The sequence below is a fragment of the Ictidomys tridecemlineatus genome, chromosome 11 (genome assembly GCF_052094955.1).
Source record: "Ictidomys tridecemlineatus isolate mIctTri1 chromosome 11, mIctTri1.hap1, whole genome shotgun sequence".
Lineage (NCBI taxonomy): Eukaryota > Metazoa > Chordata > Mammalia > Rodentia > Sciuridae > Ictidomys > Ictidomys tridecemlineatus.
Window position 1 is genome coordinate 52508015 of NC_135487.1, and position 15705 is coordinate 52523719.

The 15705-nt window shown below is 37.9% G+C and overlaps 1 protein-coding gene across 1 annotated transcript in view; it reads right to left on the reverse strand.

Annotated features, from left to right (window-relative positions):
• Positions 1-327: 327 nt before the first annotated feature.
• Positions 328-15705, reverse strand: part of Slc35d1 (solute carrier family 35 member D1) — a 45141-nt gene continuing 29763 nt past the window's right edge. Inside the window, exon 12 of the mRNA XM_078026476.1 lies at positions 328-4722. Coding sequence (XP_077882602.1) covers positions 4614-4722 — 109 coding nt within the window. The 3' untranslated portion in view covers positions 328-4613. The remainder of the gene's footprint in view (positions 4723-15705) is intronic.

Sequence of the window (15705 nt, forward strand, 5' to 3'; positions counted from 1 at the left end):
GTCCACCTGTGCTAAAATGATTCTCCTTGCAGAGCATATTTTATTTGAGTTATTAATTAATAAAGCTGCTCAGAGGCTAAGAAACCTGATTATGTAAATGAAATATCCTGAAAGCAGGTTATCATTTCTTCAAATTCACCACAGTTATGTCAAAGACACTGGATATTTAATAATATGTACAATTTTTCAAAGCATTAGTAGGGGGAAAATTATTTTTCCTGTTACTAGTCTCAATCAACTAACTGGATGCTATCCCTCTTAAATATGAGTAGACTTCTGGCTCTTGATTATCCTCTTTACACATTTAGAAAGAAATCTTAATGCATGTTTTCAGGAAAAAGTATTTATTTGACACCATTACAAAAATATTTAGGTACATAATTTTCATGTTTACGTCACCTGATTTACATAACTCAATCCTCAGAACCTTTTAAAAACACTAAATAAATCGGTCAATAGAATCTATATTGAAAAAATATTATGAAAGGCTAACATTTTTAGACAAAAATTAGTTGATCATCAGCATGAGAAAGAAAATATTTGTGAACAAAATAATTTCTAAAAACAGTTTTCTGAAACAATAAATCTAGCCAGTAGATTTCTTTTTAAAAAGTATTTTTAATTATAAACAAAGCTAAAAAACAAAACATACAAACAATGACATCAAAACAAACACCAAAGCATCCTGACACTAAAAACTGGAAGACGGGTTTAGAAAACAGAGGTACGAGCGCCAGGGATGCACATATGCCAACAGCTCATGCCTGGGAGCAGAGGCAGCACACAGTCAAGGGCATTCATTCTGAGAAGGGAAGGAAGACCGTCTGGCCGTAGAGTTAAGTGACAAACTGAGGAAGTTTTAACTGAATTACCATTATGAAATGTAATGATCTTCCTCTGATATAGAAAATAGCTTTCCTTTTTTGAAATTTACCATCATACTATGAAAGTAACTTTTTTTTTTTTTTTAAACAGAATCACCTGCATCACACAATGGTTACAATTATATCAAGCAGCTATTTAAAAAAGAAAAGACAGTGAACAGAAATAGGTAACTAAACATTCCAAGGTCAGGAAATACATTGTCTAGGCCTCTTTCATTTAAGGAGCACAAATTAAGAACCTTGTTTTGCCTATAATCCCATCATGAAATAGGGACAGTAGCCACATTTTCTATGTGCCTAATAGGTACTAGACACTGCATTAAGTTATTTCATATTTATTATCTCATTTATTATAAACATTTTTCCTCAGGGAGGGAAAAATCAATTACAGCCTTTTTCGTTAGCAGGAAACAGTACTACATAATTATGGGGAAGCAAGAACATTAGCAGCTGAGGAAGAAGAACCCAGGCTATGCACAGAATTCTCAAAGTTGTCTTATCTCAAACTTAGAAGACTGATTTGATTTACAAAAGACCTCTCAGATTAAAAAGTTGCTTTCCTCTATGGGAAGGGCACCATAGTACAGTGACCTGGTAACTGTGCATGCAGCTCTAGTTCACAAATCATTGACTCCTTTTATCTGTTTCCCCTCTCAATTTGGGTCCAGGCCACCACCTTCAGCTAAAGAATTGTATACTCCTTGACAGCGAGACCCATGTCCTATTCATCCATTCCCCCACGCTTAGCAAAATGCTTGATATACAACAGCTTTTAATCAAATATTCACCCACTGAACAAGCCCATGATTAAAAAAAAAGCAAAGGCAGCCCCAAAGCCTTAGGTACTCTTCCAAGCCAATCAAATGTGAAATTCCATTATTTGGGTGAAGAACCTACCTCAGCTTTATCAATTGAAATCTCCCATGGATTTCTGATATGATAGGATTACAGAAAATTTGCCAATGCATTTTTTTTTCATCTAAATGCAAGATGGATGTTACAAACGACTAACTCATAGTTGACAGCCACATGCAGCAATTAAAATTAAGTGACATGGTAGCAATGTGCAGTCTAGGCAACCAGGATTATTCTAATCTATGTCACATTTACTACAAGCAGATTGGCCAGAGGACTTCACCTTCATTAACTCAAGGAGAGGAGCCATTAGCTCCTTTCAGAATTCTCAACATAGTTCATCTGTCTTAGTGGGCAAACTAAGGATTTAACTCTATACTGCCTCTTATCCTTTCAGAAGGGAGTTAATAGGTCAAAGCATTTTTGCTCATCAACCTTGGAACAAAATCCAGACATTCTGAGAGACACCAGATTATTGAGCAAATGTCTACACTGTATTATACCAGAAAACCACAAGCTCCAAAAAGTGGCCAGCCACTCTATTCAATCTCAAACTTACCCATGCCACTCTATCTTATCTTGAAATGGTGGCAATAGCTGAAGGAGGTCTCTCAAAATCAGAACACAGACAGAGCAGAAGCTGTAAAATGCTGTACCTGCTCCTGTCAGTCAGAAGGTTCAACACAGTCAGGGGCTCTGAGGTAGTACATTCCATGAGCTCTACTTATACATGATTTTCTCAAATTAACCTGGAAAAGAGACAGACTTCTAAGGGAACCTGATCCTCAAGAAGCAGTTCAATCCCTGGAGGAGTTCTAGTCTTGACATATCCAAAGGGCTTTCTAATAACAAAGTTACCTCCTTCACGTGGCTGACAGAAGGAACAGAATTATTCAAATTATCTCTAGCTAAGCTATTGCATCGAAGCAAAACCAGACAGTTATAGGCAACATTCATAGCCTAAACTACATATCAACTGAGATCAGCCTGGAGGTTGAATAAAGGCTCCATGATAGAGGGTACCCTGTCCTTCTCCCTAATTTGCAAAGTCCATTTCTTTCTGACACCAAATTCAGTCAAGCACTTGCCTCTTTGAAAGAATTCAAGCTAACTCAGTTGGCATCCCTGTTTCCTTACGGAAAGGCTGTTAAATCAAATGGAGCATGGTTTAATGGAAAAAATGTGGAGTTTGATTTATAAACAAGTCATCTATTTTCTCTGATTCCTGTTTGTCTAATAAGTAAAATAGAGATAAATAAGACACAATATTCTTGCACTAGAATTTTTTTAGTTCAGATGATCCTGGAAAAAAGTGAGCCTATGGTGGGGTTCAATATAATTTTACAAATAGAAAAAAATCAAAATTTTCCTGGTCTCCTGTTGAGACACCAAAATATTAATAGTTTTAGGTCAACAGAGCCCAGTAGTTTCCAAACTCAAACAGAAACTAGTGTGTACAGTAGGGCAAAGGTACCAGCTTCTGGTACAGACTGTACTACCAGCCTGACAAACACACTCCTCTCCAGTCAATGGATGTCTCTGAGCCAAGCCATAGAACTGTGTTTAACACTTCCCCACGAGGCAATTCAGGCAATGTTCCTTCACAGGTCCTGTCCCAGGATGCAGCAGACAGAGCATCTAGGTGGGTAGACCCAAGGAGAGGTACGTTCATGCCATTTAAAAAGGAAGGAATGCTGACACTGCCAAAGAAAGGTCCAGCCCTGACAATACAAAAATCCCAACCAGCTTTTCCTCTCAAACCAGTCATTCACAAATGTGGGACCTCATCATACTGATCTGAGAAGTAAAAATAGAAACCAAACTCAGAGGCGGCAGGCATAGGGAAAGAGGTGGTGATCACCTTGCCTGTCTGCCATCCTTGTAGACAAGGGGTCAGTCCTGAGCTGAGCTGGTTTACACAATGCAGCTTTTCACCTCAATGTCACATTGCAGCATTTGGACTCACACTGTGTGGGATAGGTAGGGCAGGTATTTTAACCCCATTTACACATCTGCAGTTTCTGAGAGGTGAAACAACTTACTCATAATCCCAAAATCTTCTGAATGATCTAAGAACTAAATTCTCCATCTTACCCTTTAGTCACTAAGGCAGGAAGGAGATCTTCCAATTACTTCCCCAAATGGTGTCCAGCACTTAGCACAATGCCTGACACATACACTCAGTACATTGTAGTTGGATGAATGAATGAGTCAAATAGATGAGTAAAGAGTACAATGCCTACTTCCTCCATCCCTTCATTATCCCATTCTACATAACAGAGAGGGAACAACATTTTAAAGGAATCACTCTGCTCATCCCATCAGTTCTCAAGAAAGTGAACATGGAAAGCAATACATTCCAAAAAAACATGTATTTTTTTTTAGTACCAAAGTTGCTATCTTTGGCAAATATGATATTTATGAAGACAATGCAATCAATAAGAAATAAAATTCAAAGAAATTTCAGATCGGCTGCATTTCTGGCAAAAGAAAGATCAAACTACTCCAGACACAGCAATGATTTGAATGATAAGGCTCCAGTAGGAGCACATTATATATGCAGCTCTCAGGGACCCCTGGATATCAAACTATGGAATAAAATATTTTCGAAACACTGATGTTTCACTGTCAGAACAGAAGAAAAATAAATTAAAAAGCCCAGTACATTTTCCAGTTTGATATAAATTAATTCAAACAATATATTTAAAATAGAGTCAATTATAAGTTTCTCTCATAAAATTTCAAAAGGCAGCAATCAATCCTTGGATTGTACAAGTGCAAAAGGAATGGCATTTTCTCGTAATCATCTTGGCATCTGCCAGAGTTCTGAGTTGATTAGAAACTTGGGCACATGCAGTTGGAGCAGTCCTCTGGTCACACTGCTCCTTTCCCCTTCATGTCCAGCTTGTTACTGGCCTCTGACTGTTTGCTCAGCTGCTCCTCAGTGAAAGTGATGTACGAGTACACCAGGCTCCCAGCAATACTGCAAAACAGAAAACCACCATGAGGCAAGGAGGAAGGGGAAAAAAGATGAAGGAAAGAATATTTATAACAGCAAAAAAAAAAAAAAAAGATAAAAAATAAGTGTTCCACAGTAGGAAATTACATAAATTCATATAATCAAACACTATGCCATTAAAATTACCTAAAATAAAAACAGGCAATGACATCTTAAGTGAGAAAGAATTCTATAAAACATTGATCCTATTTTATTTCAGTGAGCATGAGTATATGCACAATCTGCATCCGAGCAGAAAGTCTGGAAGGAACACACCAAGAATAGTGGTTACATCTGGATGGTGAAATTAGAGTGATTTTTCTTTTTTTCCTGCTAAAACAAGTTCATAGTAGCAAACTTCTCACCTTAGCCCTCAGCCTGTGACAGTTCCTGGTACACTGGTCTGTCCATCAGAAGGGTTCACTCTTTGTTTTATCTAATCTAGGGCCTTGCATATGCTAGGCAAATGCTCTAGCACTGAGCTATACCCCCCACTCCAGGTTCACTCTTTGAGGATAGTGATTATTCTATAAATTTTCTGTGAGGACCTCAAATCCACTCAGGATCTATAACCTCCTTTACCGATCACTAAGCTAAAAGCAAGTAGAAAGAGCCCAAAGATCAGCATTTCCAGCCTGCCCTGTCCTGCTCTTCAATGAGGGCTGCTACCCAGGGTTCTCTTAGATCTCCAGCCAGCTGGGTGTCTGGGCTGGGATCTGCTTTCATATTTTTCTGCCATGGGTTTGGCCCTCATCTTCTGCCTGACCACAAGGTTCGTAAACATGCTGCTGATTTGAAAATCATTCTCTTTTCCTCTGAGCTTTGACATCCCAGCCCCAGGCCAGCTACTCACAGTGAGAGAGCCTGTCTCCTGCTCCCACAGAAAGGAAATGAGGCACTGGCATTTTACTGCTCATGCTTACATAAAACTATCCATTCTCTGAAAAACGTCAACCAGTCATACACAAAGTCTTCTCCAAGCCAACCTTCACAATCAGTTTCTCATCTGAGCCTAACAGCACACAGTAATAAATCAAATTGTTACTAATTATTAAAGTCTATTATGTGTCACGCATTTTACATTCATTCCCTGCTGTTGCAATATTCCTCCAAGGTATAATATCCCTGCAAAGTACCTATTATATAGACGAGGAAACTGAATCCTAGAGTCATAAGAAGCTTGCTCAGCATCACAAACCATCTAATGATGGACCAGAATAAAGCCCAGGTCAATCCTTCTCCACTGTAGTCGCTGCCTACTTGATGGCTCCTATCCATTGATATTGCACTTACTTGTTCTCAATTGTCCTCATCATCCTGTAAACTTCTCAAGGCCTTATTCCTTAAGCTCTACAACATTTCTTACACAGGACCTGGCACTTTGAAGTGACACAGTAAGTAATTGCTGAACTGAATGTCCTTTATCAGTCAAAAACTGGCCTGGTGGGCCCAATCCTGAGAGTGCCAGTGTTCACAGCGCTTCCTCTTTTCCTTCATATGGTAACTTTTTTTTTCCATTTTATTGTTTCCAAATTTGATCTAACTCTTCTGGAAACCATTTGTTTTTCTAGTGTATCAAGTTGATGATTTGCCTGACAGCTGGGCTGGGATTCATGGAGATGGCTTACTGAAGTTTTTACCTCTAAAGGTAAAAATTCTTGGAGGGCCATACTGGTATCCACATGACAGTCAATTCTCCTTTGCCTCCAAACAAAGAAGAAGGGCTGCTCCTTTATTCCTTCATTCCTTCCCATAATAACCTAAAAATAATACTCTGTTATTTTTTCCTTTCAAGACAATCTTTGATGTTCATATTGAGCCCAATTCACCTGACTAGAAACACTGGGAAATACAGAGCAGAAGAAGACAAAAGAATGTCCTGAAATTTATTCCAGCCCAGTCCTATTCATGCTCCCAGACCCTATTCTAGTAGCACAGTCAGTATAATGAGAAAAAAAACGTGGACTCTAGGGTTAGGTCTTAGTTCAAATCCTACTAGCTCTGAGACCCTGGAAAAATTAATCTGAGATTCCATTCCTGTATTAATCTAAAGAATGCTATTATCTATCTAGGCTAGTTTGAGGATTAAATAGGATTAAACCCATAAAGAATCTAAACCTACTTCTGACACAGTAAGTAATCAGGAAATAGCATCCTCTTTTTCTCCCACCTTCCCTGCCAGCCCTAACACAGACCAGAGAGGAAATGTATTGTTAACAAAAGATAGTCCATCCCAGTGGCTCTCAGCGGCTCGGGAGGCAGAGGCAGGAATATCATGAGTTCCCTAGCCCCAGAAACTTAGCAAGGCACTTAGCAATTCAGTGAGATCCTGTCTTTAAATAAAATTTTAAAAAGTGCTGGGGATGTGGCTCAGAGGTTAAGCTTCCCGGGCTCAATTCTCACTACCAAAAAAACAAACAAACAAACAAACAAAAAGATAGTCCATTCAAGCTCTTATTAAACAAATAAATGGCCGAGCATGTGGTTCAGTGGTAGAGTGTGTCTGGCACATGCAAGGCCCTGATCTCCAGCAAGGCGGGAGGTGTGTGTGTATAGTACAGGGAAGCACAACTATATAAAGTAGATAGCTTACAAAGAAATTTGCTTAGCATAATTCTAGAGGCTAGAAAAAACCAACATCAAGGCAAATTCTGTATTTGGTGAGGAACATCTTCCTGGGTCAGATGGTGCCTTCCTACCTTGTCCTTTAATACAGGAAGTGGGGTGGGTCTTTAAGGAATCTCATTTAAGAGAGCTCCAACTCCATGACCCAATCACCCCAAGGCCTCACTCCTAATACCATCACCTTGAGAGTTACAACTTAAACACGAATTTTGGAGGAACACAAACATTCAGTCCATACCAAGGAGACTTGGCAAGATGCAAAAGGAGAGTCACATTGTGCCATATAGTTATTCAAATAACCAGAGCAAAATCAAAGCACAGAACCTACTGGTCCTAACTCTGAAGCTCAAAGAACAAAGAACAGTTGTCTATTCAATTTTCACAAATTCCAACTTGAGGCAACAACAATAGATTTTTTTTTTTTTTTTTTTTTTAGTACCAGGAATTTAACTGAGGGGTGCTTAACCACTGAGCCACATCCCCAACTCTAATTTTTTTGAGACAGGGTCTCACTTAAGTTGCTGAAGCTGGCTTTGAACTTGAGATCCTACTGTCTCTGCCTCCCAAAAGCACTGGGATTACAGGTGTGTGCCACTATGCCCACAACGAAAGATTTCTTATTTCATCTTTATTCCTGACTTGATTATTACCAAATATTTACATTTACAGAAACAGAAATTCATGAATCACTTGAAGAGGACTAAATACTCATCAATAAGTATATTATGTGTCAAGCAGCAATGAATTAATATTTTGTAACGGAATTTTAAATTGCTCTCCAGTAGCATTGGGAAAAAGAGATGGAAGAAGAGGCAAAAGAAGATAGGGGAAAACCTAGATATTAGGTGGGGTGGGAACCTGTATCTGAATCGCTACCAAAGTCTAAATCACAATCTTCTACTATTGCCAATTCATTTTCTATTGGCTCCTCAAATGTTCACTTCAGTGTTGAGAACTATCAGTAGAATTTATATATTAGACCTTCTTAAATATTCATTAAATTAAAAAAATCTCAGAACTGATCAACAAGATTTTTAAAAAATTCATGTTAAAAATAAGGTACAATCACTACAAATCTTTTTTGAAATCCAAGCCATTTTCCACCTGCATAATATTCAAACCACAGACCTACCAAGCTGCTGTGGCAGAAACCTCTGGGAGATGCTTGGAAGAAAAAAGACAAAGCTACAATTTCCTATAAACACAGGTCTAATCAGAACACTGTGAGTCTGACTGCGTAGTGCCGAGTTGGCTTTATCTGCTCTGAATCTATTAAATATGATGACTCTACATCATTTATTCTAATCTACTTCTGATCTTTCAAAGCAATGCAAACAGCCTACCTCTTCTAGACTGAGTCATGAAAATACTAGCTTTCAATAGTTAAGATGTCTGTTATACAAATAACGTATAGTAAAAATGTCTTCAATGGACCGACCCCATAGCCAGATAACAAGACTGAAGTCCAAGCTTGTCTTCATCTCATCTTAACCACTAACATGCTTGTTAATATGTCTAGGCAGATGGCTCTGCCTCCTAGATTAAGCCTTGCCTTCTACGTATAAAACATGCCAAGCCACATCAAAATCTAGGAACCAAAAGGTTCGATTCCCGCTATTTCTAAGAAACACAATTTCTGCCATATAAATGAAACTGGGTGTCTAGAAATCACATTCCTACAGTGACCAGGGATCCCATCTCAATGTCCATACAGCACTGTGAGGAGCCCTTTCCTATCTTCCTTCTCATCAGCTAAACAAAGCAGAGCTGCATTGTTGCGCTCTTTTATCACCATTCAGAGCTTTCAAAACTGAACAGAAACAGAAGAAACACAAAAGTTGAGTAAAAAGCATCTAACTATAGACTCTGCTGCTATAAAGCTGTAACATTTTGCAAATTATTTAACTCCTCAGAGCCTTACTTCCTTCATCTGTGAAATGAAGATTATAATAACATTCTTGTAGGCCGGGTACAGTGAGCATGCCTGTAATCCCAGCAGCTCAGGAGACTGAAGGCAGGAGAAGTCAAAGCCAGCCTCAGCAACTTGGCGAGGCCCTAAGCAACTTGACGAGAACAAAAATAAAAAATAAAAGAAGCTGGAGATGCAACTCAGTGTTTAAGTGCCTCTGGGATCAATCCCTAGTACCAAAAAATAAATAAATAAAAATAAAAAACATCCTTGCAGGACTAACATCAAATTGTTAATATAATTATTAATAGAATTAGTATTTTACTTACTATATAACATGCAATTAATCAGTTAACACATAACTAATGCATTAAATTTTACACTTAAATTATATATGGGACAATAAATCATTTCAAAAAGCATACAGTAGCCATCCAACAGGGGTAAAAGACAAATGCTAGGCCTGGTGCAGTGGTGCACACCTTTTAATCCCAGCAGTTTGGGAGGCTGAAGCAGAAAGATCACAAGTTCAAAGACTGCCTCAGCAACAGTGAGGCACTAAGCAATTCAGTGAAACCCTGTCTCTAAATAAAATACAAAATAGAAGTATGGTTGTGGTCAAGTGCCCCTGAGTTTAATACCAGGTTCCCACCCCCCACACAAAAAATGTCAAATGCTAAGATATATCAGGGGCCAACACTACCAAAGGTCAAAAAGAAGATAGAAGTTCTGATATCTGCTGTTTCTTTGTACAGCTTGGCACTCACCCACTCACAACATCAGGGAGGAGTCCCAAGTATAACAGGGCCTTCCTGGTTTGGGTCATCCTGACAAGGCCTTAACTGTACTACAAACAGCCAAGCCTCAACCACCTATTATCCACAGTTTATTATTAATAACTCTCAGAGTGTCTTCCTATTTAGGAGCTCATTCTCCCTGTTAGGAGACATTTGTGGTCTCTCATACTTGGGTGCCAATCTACTTTTACAAAATTACCTTTTGGAAACCAGTCTCAGTCAAGCCACATTGGTATGCCTACTGCCCACCCTACCCCACACCTGCTTTTCCAGCTCCATGCTTTTTTTTGTTCAGCCAGTATTTAAGAAATGGAATACCCATCCTTCTCTTTCCATATCTCTTAATCCTGCCTTCTCATCAAATATCCTTTCTTCTATGACATTTTCCAAGCAGCTTTGTAAGATTTTATTTTCTGAGACCACACAATCTGTATTACTGATGCCAGCTATTCTGTGACATTTAATGTGATGATAGTTATGAAAGCTCTTTGGAGAGATTGTACAAAAAGTGGTTACTGCTGTCAATGCCACGTAAGTGCTTAATGTTACCATAAATGCAGCATGATCCCTATATAAATGAAAGTTATTGCCAATTAACATAATTATTCCACATTTCTCCTATTCCTTCAGGGTAATCTCAACATAGTGGCTAAAACTAAGTCAGATCATATCACTTGTTCAAACTTCTCCAACATCTATCTATCAAAAATCATTTTGTAATGACTAAAAAGGTCTGCCCTAATCTACTCGTCTAACTCATGGTTCTCATGGTCCTATCTCCTTTTACTCATTCCACGCCAGCCACATTAGTCTCCTTGTTTCTAGAATATTCCAGGAACATTCCCACTTCAGGGTCTTTTCACTTACTCTTCCATCCAGAATCAGCATGGTTCATTACCTCAATTCCTTTAGGTCTTTACATGAAATCTAGTTTTCTCAGTAGGTGCTCCCCACTCCCAAAAATTTCCTTAACTCACTTCCTCCCTTTATTTTTCTTTATTATTATTTATCTCCAACTAACCAAGCATGTATTTCACTCATTTATCTTTATTTTGTCTCCACCTTTAGAAGGAAAACTCTATGAGGGCAAAAATTTTAATTTGTTTTTAGTGTAGCGCTATTCTCATTGCCTAAAAGAATGTCTGGTTGTGTGGGAGGCATCTACCAAGCATGTGCTGATAAACAGTGGGTTCCTGGGTAGATTACAAACTCCCAAAATGAAATTCATCTTTGGTTTTGCCAGGCACTAAGCAATCACTTCCTTTAACATATGTACAGAATGGGTTCACAGCTGACTTTTACCCTGCCTGCCAAGAGAGAGAGAAAAGAGCAGTAGTAAGGCAGGAGGTAAGCAAGATTTCAGAAATGTCTGAAATCCAGAGGAGCCGTTATAAACCCTCATCTTGTGTCCCCTCTGCTTCTTACTATAGTAGCTTCATGACCTCAGGCAAGTTATTACACCTCTCTGAGGCCCAGTTTCATTCTGATGTGAAGTAGGAGATGAGTTCATGAAATGAAAAGGGGGCTGTCATATACCAGGTGTTCAACAAACAGTAATAACTCCCTGTTGTCTTCCCAGGTGCCTAGTAATATCATTTCTATACTAAAATAACTGTTGATCTTTGCACAGACTTTAAAAATAAAAGTGCTTTCATTACAGAAGTCTGGCCAGAATAGGAACCATTCCATCTGCCTAGGAGTTTTTGAAGTTTGCCCAGGAATAAATTTTTTAAAAGCCAAAAATATTTGCAAACCCTGTTGTGATGTTTCACAGCCCTTGACAAGGATATTATTTTCTTTATTAACTGGTAAGAGTTGGGCAAATGCTCTCTTTCAGATCAGAATTCTATTAAGGTTCCATGTGTATACACAAGTTCGTGGAAGACTGCACGACAGAAAAGTCAAGGAAAAAAAAAAGTCTGAATACTTGTTTCCTATCAATTCCTTCTGTTTGGGTGTTTTGGAAGAAGTTTCTTAGACTTTCAGGAACAGTCCTTTTTTTGCTCTTTTGACATCTTGAGACAAAAGTATTTCCATTATTTTCTTCCTTGCTTCTGTGTTCTTCTTTCTTTACTCTTAAAAACCCATAAATATGGGTGAAAGACCCCCATCAGAACTACAAGAATACATGCTATGTGTTTTCCACATGTAGACAAACTTCCTTCAAATTCTTGAATCTCTTGCAAAAGAACCTCAGACCTCCTGACCATCTAACATACCTCCCTCAGAATATCCTAGGGACTCACTCAAAGAAGCTGAGTGGCAGAACTAAGAAAGACAAGTCTAGCTCAAGCCCCACATTTTAGAGATGGGAAAACTGACATCAAGAAAACTGAATCATAGATAGGTAGTGGCGTATGAGCAACAAAACACAAGATTTTTTTTTTTTGCTATATTTCAGTTCAACTCTATTCTGTTATGAACTTAACATTAACTAAGGAGTTAGCTTTCCTCCCTATGACCTACTCAAAAGTACAAGGTCTTCCAGTGAGAAGACTGGTAAGTGTTACATCAGCAGCAACTAACTGATGACACAAAACAAATCCTTTTCTATTTCCAAATGAGCAAGCCACTGAGGAAAGAAGAACTTATGAAGAAGCTCTTCAGGAGAAGGCTGAAACCAGAACAGACTATAAGTATGGAATTATTCAAGAAGAAAAGCCCTAGCACTAAGAAGCCACACAGACTTCTAAAGAAACAGGCAAAAGAGTCCAAAATGAGAACGCTAAGCTCAGTAGCTAGACCAAAGTCCTGGGAAGCAACTCTACAGCTGTATTCTGAGCTGCACCATGTCCCATCCAGAGACTGTGGAGACAGTAAATTGGTTTTTGTTACAAAAAAGGTACCTGGTTTAAGAGCACATAACTAATGTGGTTCACATTATGAAGGGATATAAAAATAATATTAATTCATTCATCTATCTACTATTTACTAACAATATTGAGGTTAACAATGAAGACTCAGAAGACTCATAGACAAATTGGTTCACATTATGAAGGGATATAAAAATAATATTAATTCATTCATCTATCTACTATTTACTAACAATATTGAGGTTAACAATGAAGACTCAGAAGACTCATGGACAAATCTCTTAACAGCTGGGTAATGCAGGGTAAATTTCCTAGTTTCTCTGTGAAACGGAAGTTACAGTACCTATCTCACAGGGCCATTAACAAACTGGGACTTTATCTAAACTCTGTAATTTTGTTTGTCAAAAAAGACGGTTAATGAAAAGCCCCAAACTGGGAAAAAATCTTTGCAAATCATATATTTGATAAAGGATTTGTAACTACAATACACGCAGAACTGTAAAAACTTAAGAAGAAAAAATATATACCAAATTTTGGAAATGGGGAAATATCATTTTACCAACAAAAGAATATATAGACTGCAAATTAGCACATGAAATGATACTCAGCAACATCAGTCATTAGGGAAATAATTAAAATCATAAAGAGATACCCTTATAGGCCTATTATAATTGTTAAAATTTAAAAAACTGAACAACAACAACAATAAAACCCTTCGGATAATCTCAAAGGTCAACACAGGAGCAGCTGGGACTCTAATACATTGCTGGAGGCTGTGCAAAATGGCCCTGCCACTTGGAAAACAGTTTGGGAATTTCTTATAAAGTTAAACGTATTTACACTACAACCCTGAAATTTTGCTCCTAAGCATTTATCCCATTAAAATTAAAACTTATATACACACCTTTCTAAGTAAATGTCTATAGCAACTAACATATAATAGCTAAAAACTGCAAACAGCTCAATGTCTTTCAAATGTTGAAAGGATAAAGTGGAATTTCCATTCAATAGGACAGTACTCAGCAATAAAAATGATACATGCAAAAACATAGATGGAGAGCTGCAGCAGTAGCTCAGTGGTAGAGCGCTTGGCTCGCATGTTTGAAACCCTGGGTTCTATCCTCAGCACCACATAAAAATAAATAAATAAAAATAAAGTTATTGTGCCCATCCACAACTTAAAAAGAAAAAAAAAAAGGAAACTTGTGTGCAGTACACTAGCTAAAAGAGCAATACATGTGAAAGAGCAGCTCAGGAGTTCAAAAGCCAGCCTCAGCAAAAGCTAGGCTCTAAGCAATTCAGTGTGACCATGTCTCTAAATAAAAACAAAAAACAGGACTGGGGATGTGGCTCAGTAGTCAAACATGCCTGAATTCAATCTCAGGTATTTAAAATTAAAAAAAAAAAAGCTATAAACATATCATTTACATAACATTGTGGAAACCATAGAGACAGAAAACACCTTCACTGGGATCTCAGGGGAGTGGGAGGGGCTAAATGAAAAAGGGCAAGAGGAGATTTTGGAGGGCAATAGATTGTTTTGTTTCTTGATTGTGGTGGTGGTTATAGGAGAGTATACATTTGTCAAAACCCAGTATAGTACACTTTTGCTATATTTAATCATACATTATAATTTTTTAATGGTAGAAAAAGAATCATAAAAAAAGGTGAGTTCCAGACAATCTAAGAATGCGAAGCTGTGAGGATGATAATGTTCTCTGGAAAGGCAGCATTATTCTTTTTTTTTTTTTTTATTGGTTGTTCAAAACATTACAAAGCTCTTGACATATCATATTTCATACATTAGATTCAAGTTGGTTATGAACTCCCAATTTTACCCCATATACAGATTGCAGAATCACATCGGTTACACATCCACATTTTTACATAATGCCCTATTAGTAACTGTTGTATTCTGCTACCTTTCCTATCCTCTACTATTCAAGCCTAAGTCACAGGCCGTGGCCCAGACTTGGATGGAGTACAGAAACATGTTCCCTCTTCATTCTATTCATTCCCCATCCTCTCTGCTTTTTTTTTTTTTTTTAGGCTTGGCAGAGCCCTTAGGATCCTGTCACTTGGAAAAAGGACTTTAGGAGAATTGGAAACAGGAATCTCAATATAGCTCAGATCAGGAAAAAAAAAAAAAAAAAACAAACACCACCACCACGACCCATAACAAAAACCCTCCCTAAATCACAGAATCAACATTGGATTAAGCCTGAAAAGATACTAAGCCTCCTATCTCTAGCACCTGAATCATACCAGAGAGGGCTCTTCAAAAACTTTTCTTAAAAAAGCAAAAATACTAGGAAGGGTGCAGGGGAGCAAGATATGTCCATGTGTAATCATAGGTTATTTTAAGAATACAGTTCTATTAGTGATTTTCTTCAAAGCACAGTCTGTCAATATTAACTGACATCATTTTCAAACAAAGTGAAATCTAATAAGTAGCTCCTGTAAATATGGGATTTGTTTGTTTATTTTGGGCACTGAAGATTGAGCCCTGGGGCACTTAACCACTGAACCACATCCACAGCCCCTTTTTTGGGGGGGGTGAGAGGGACAGGGTCTCGATAAATTACAGAGGCTGGCTTTGAACTTGCAATTCTCCTGTCTCAGCCTCCTGAGTTGTTGAGATTACAAGTGTGCCCCACTATGCCTAGCTGTTAAGTTTGGTTTATATATTAAATATGAAAAAAGTATCTACAATCTCTGATTCTGCTTACTGACTAGTGGAAGAAAACTAAAAGAAAGGTAAGCAATGAAGTCATAATTTTCATTTTGAAGAGAAAAAGTGGGGATATATTAGATAATATACTTT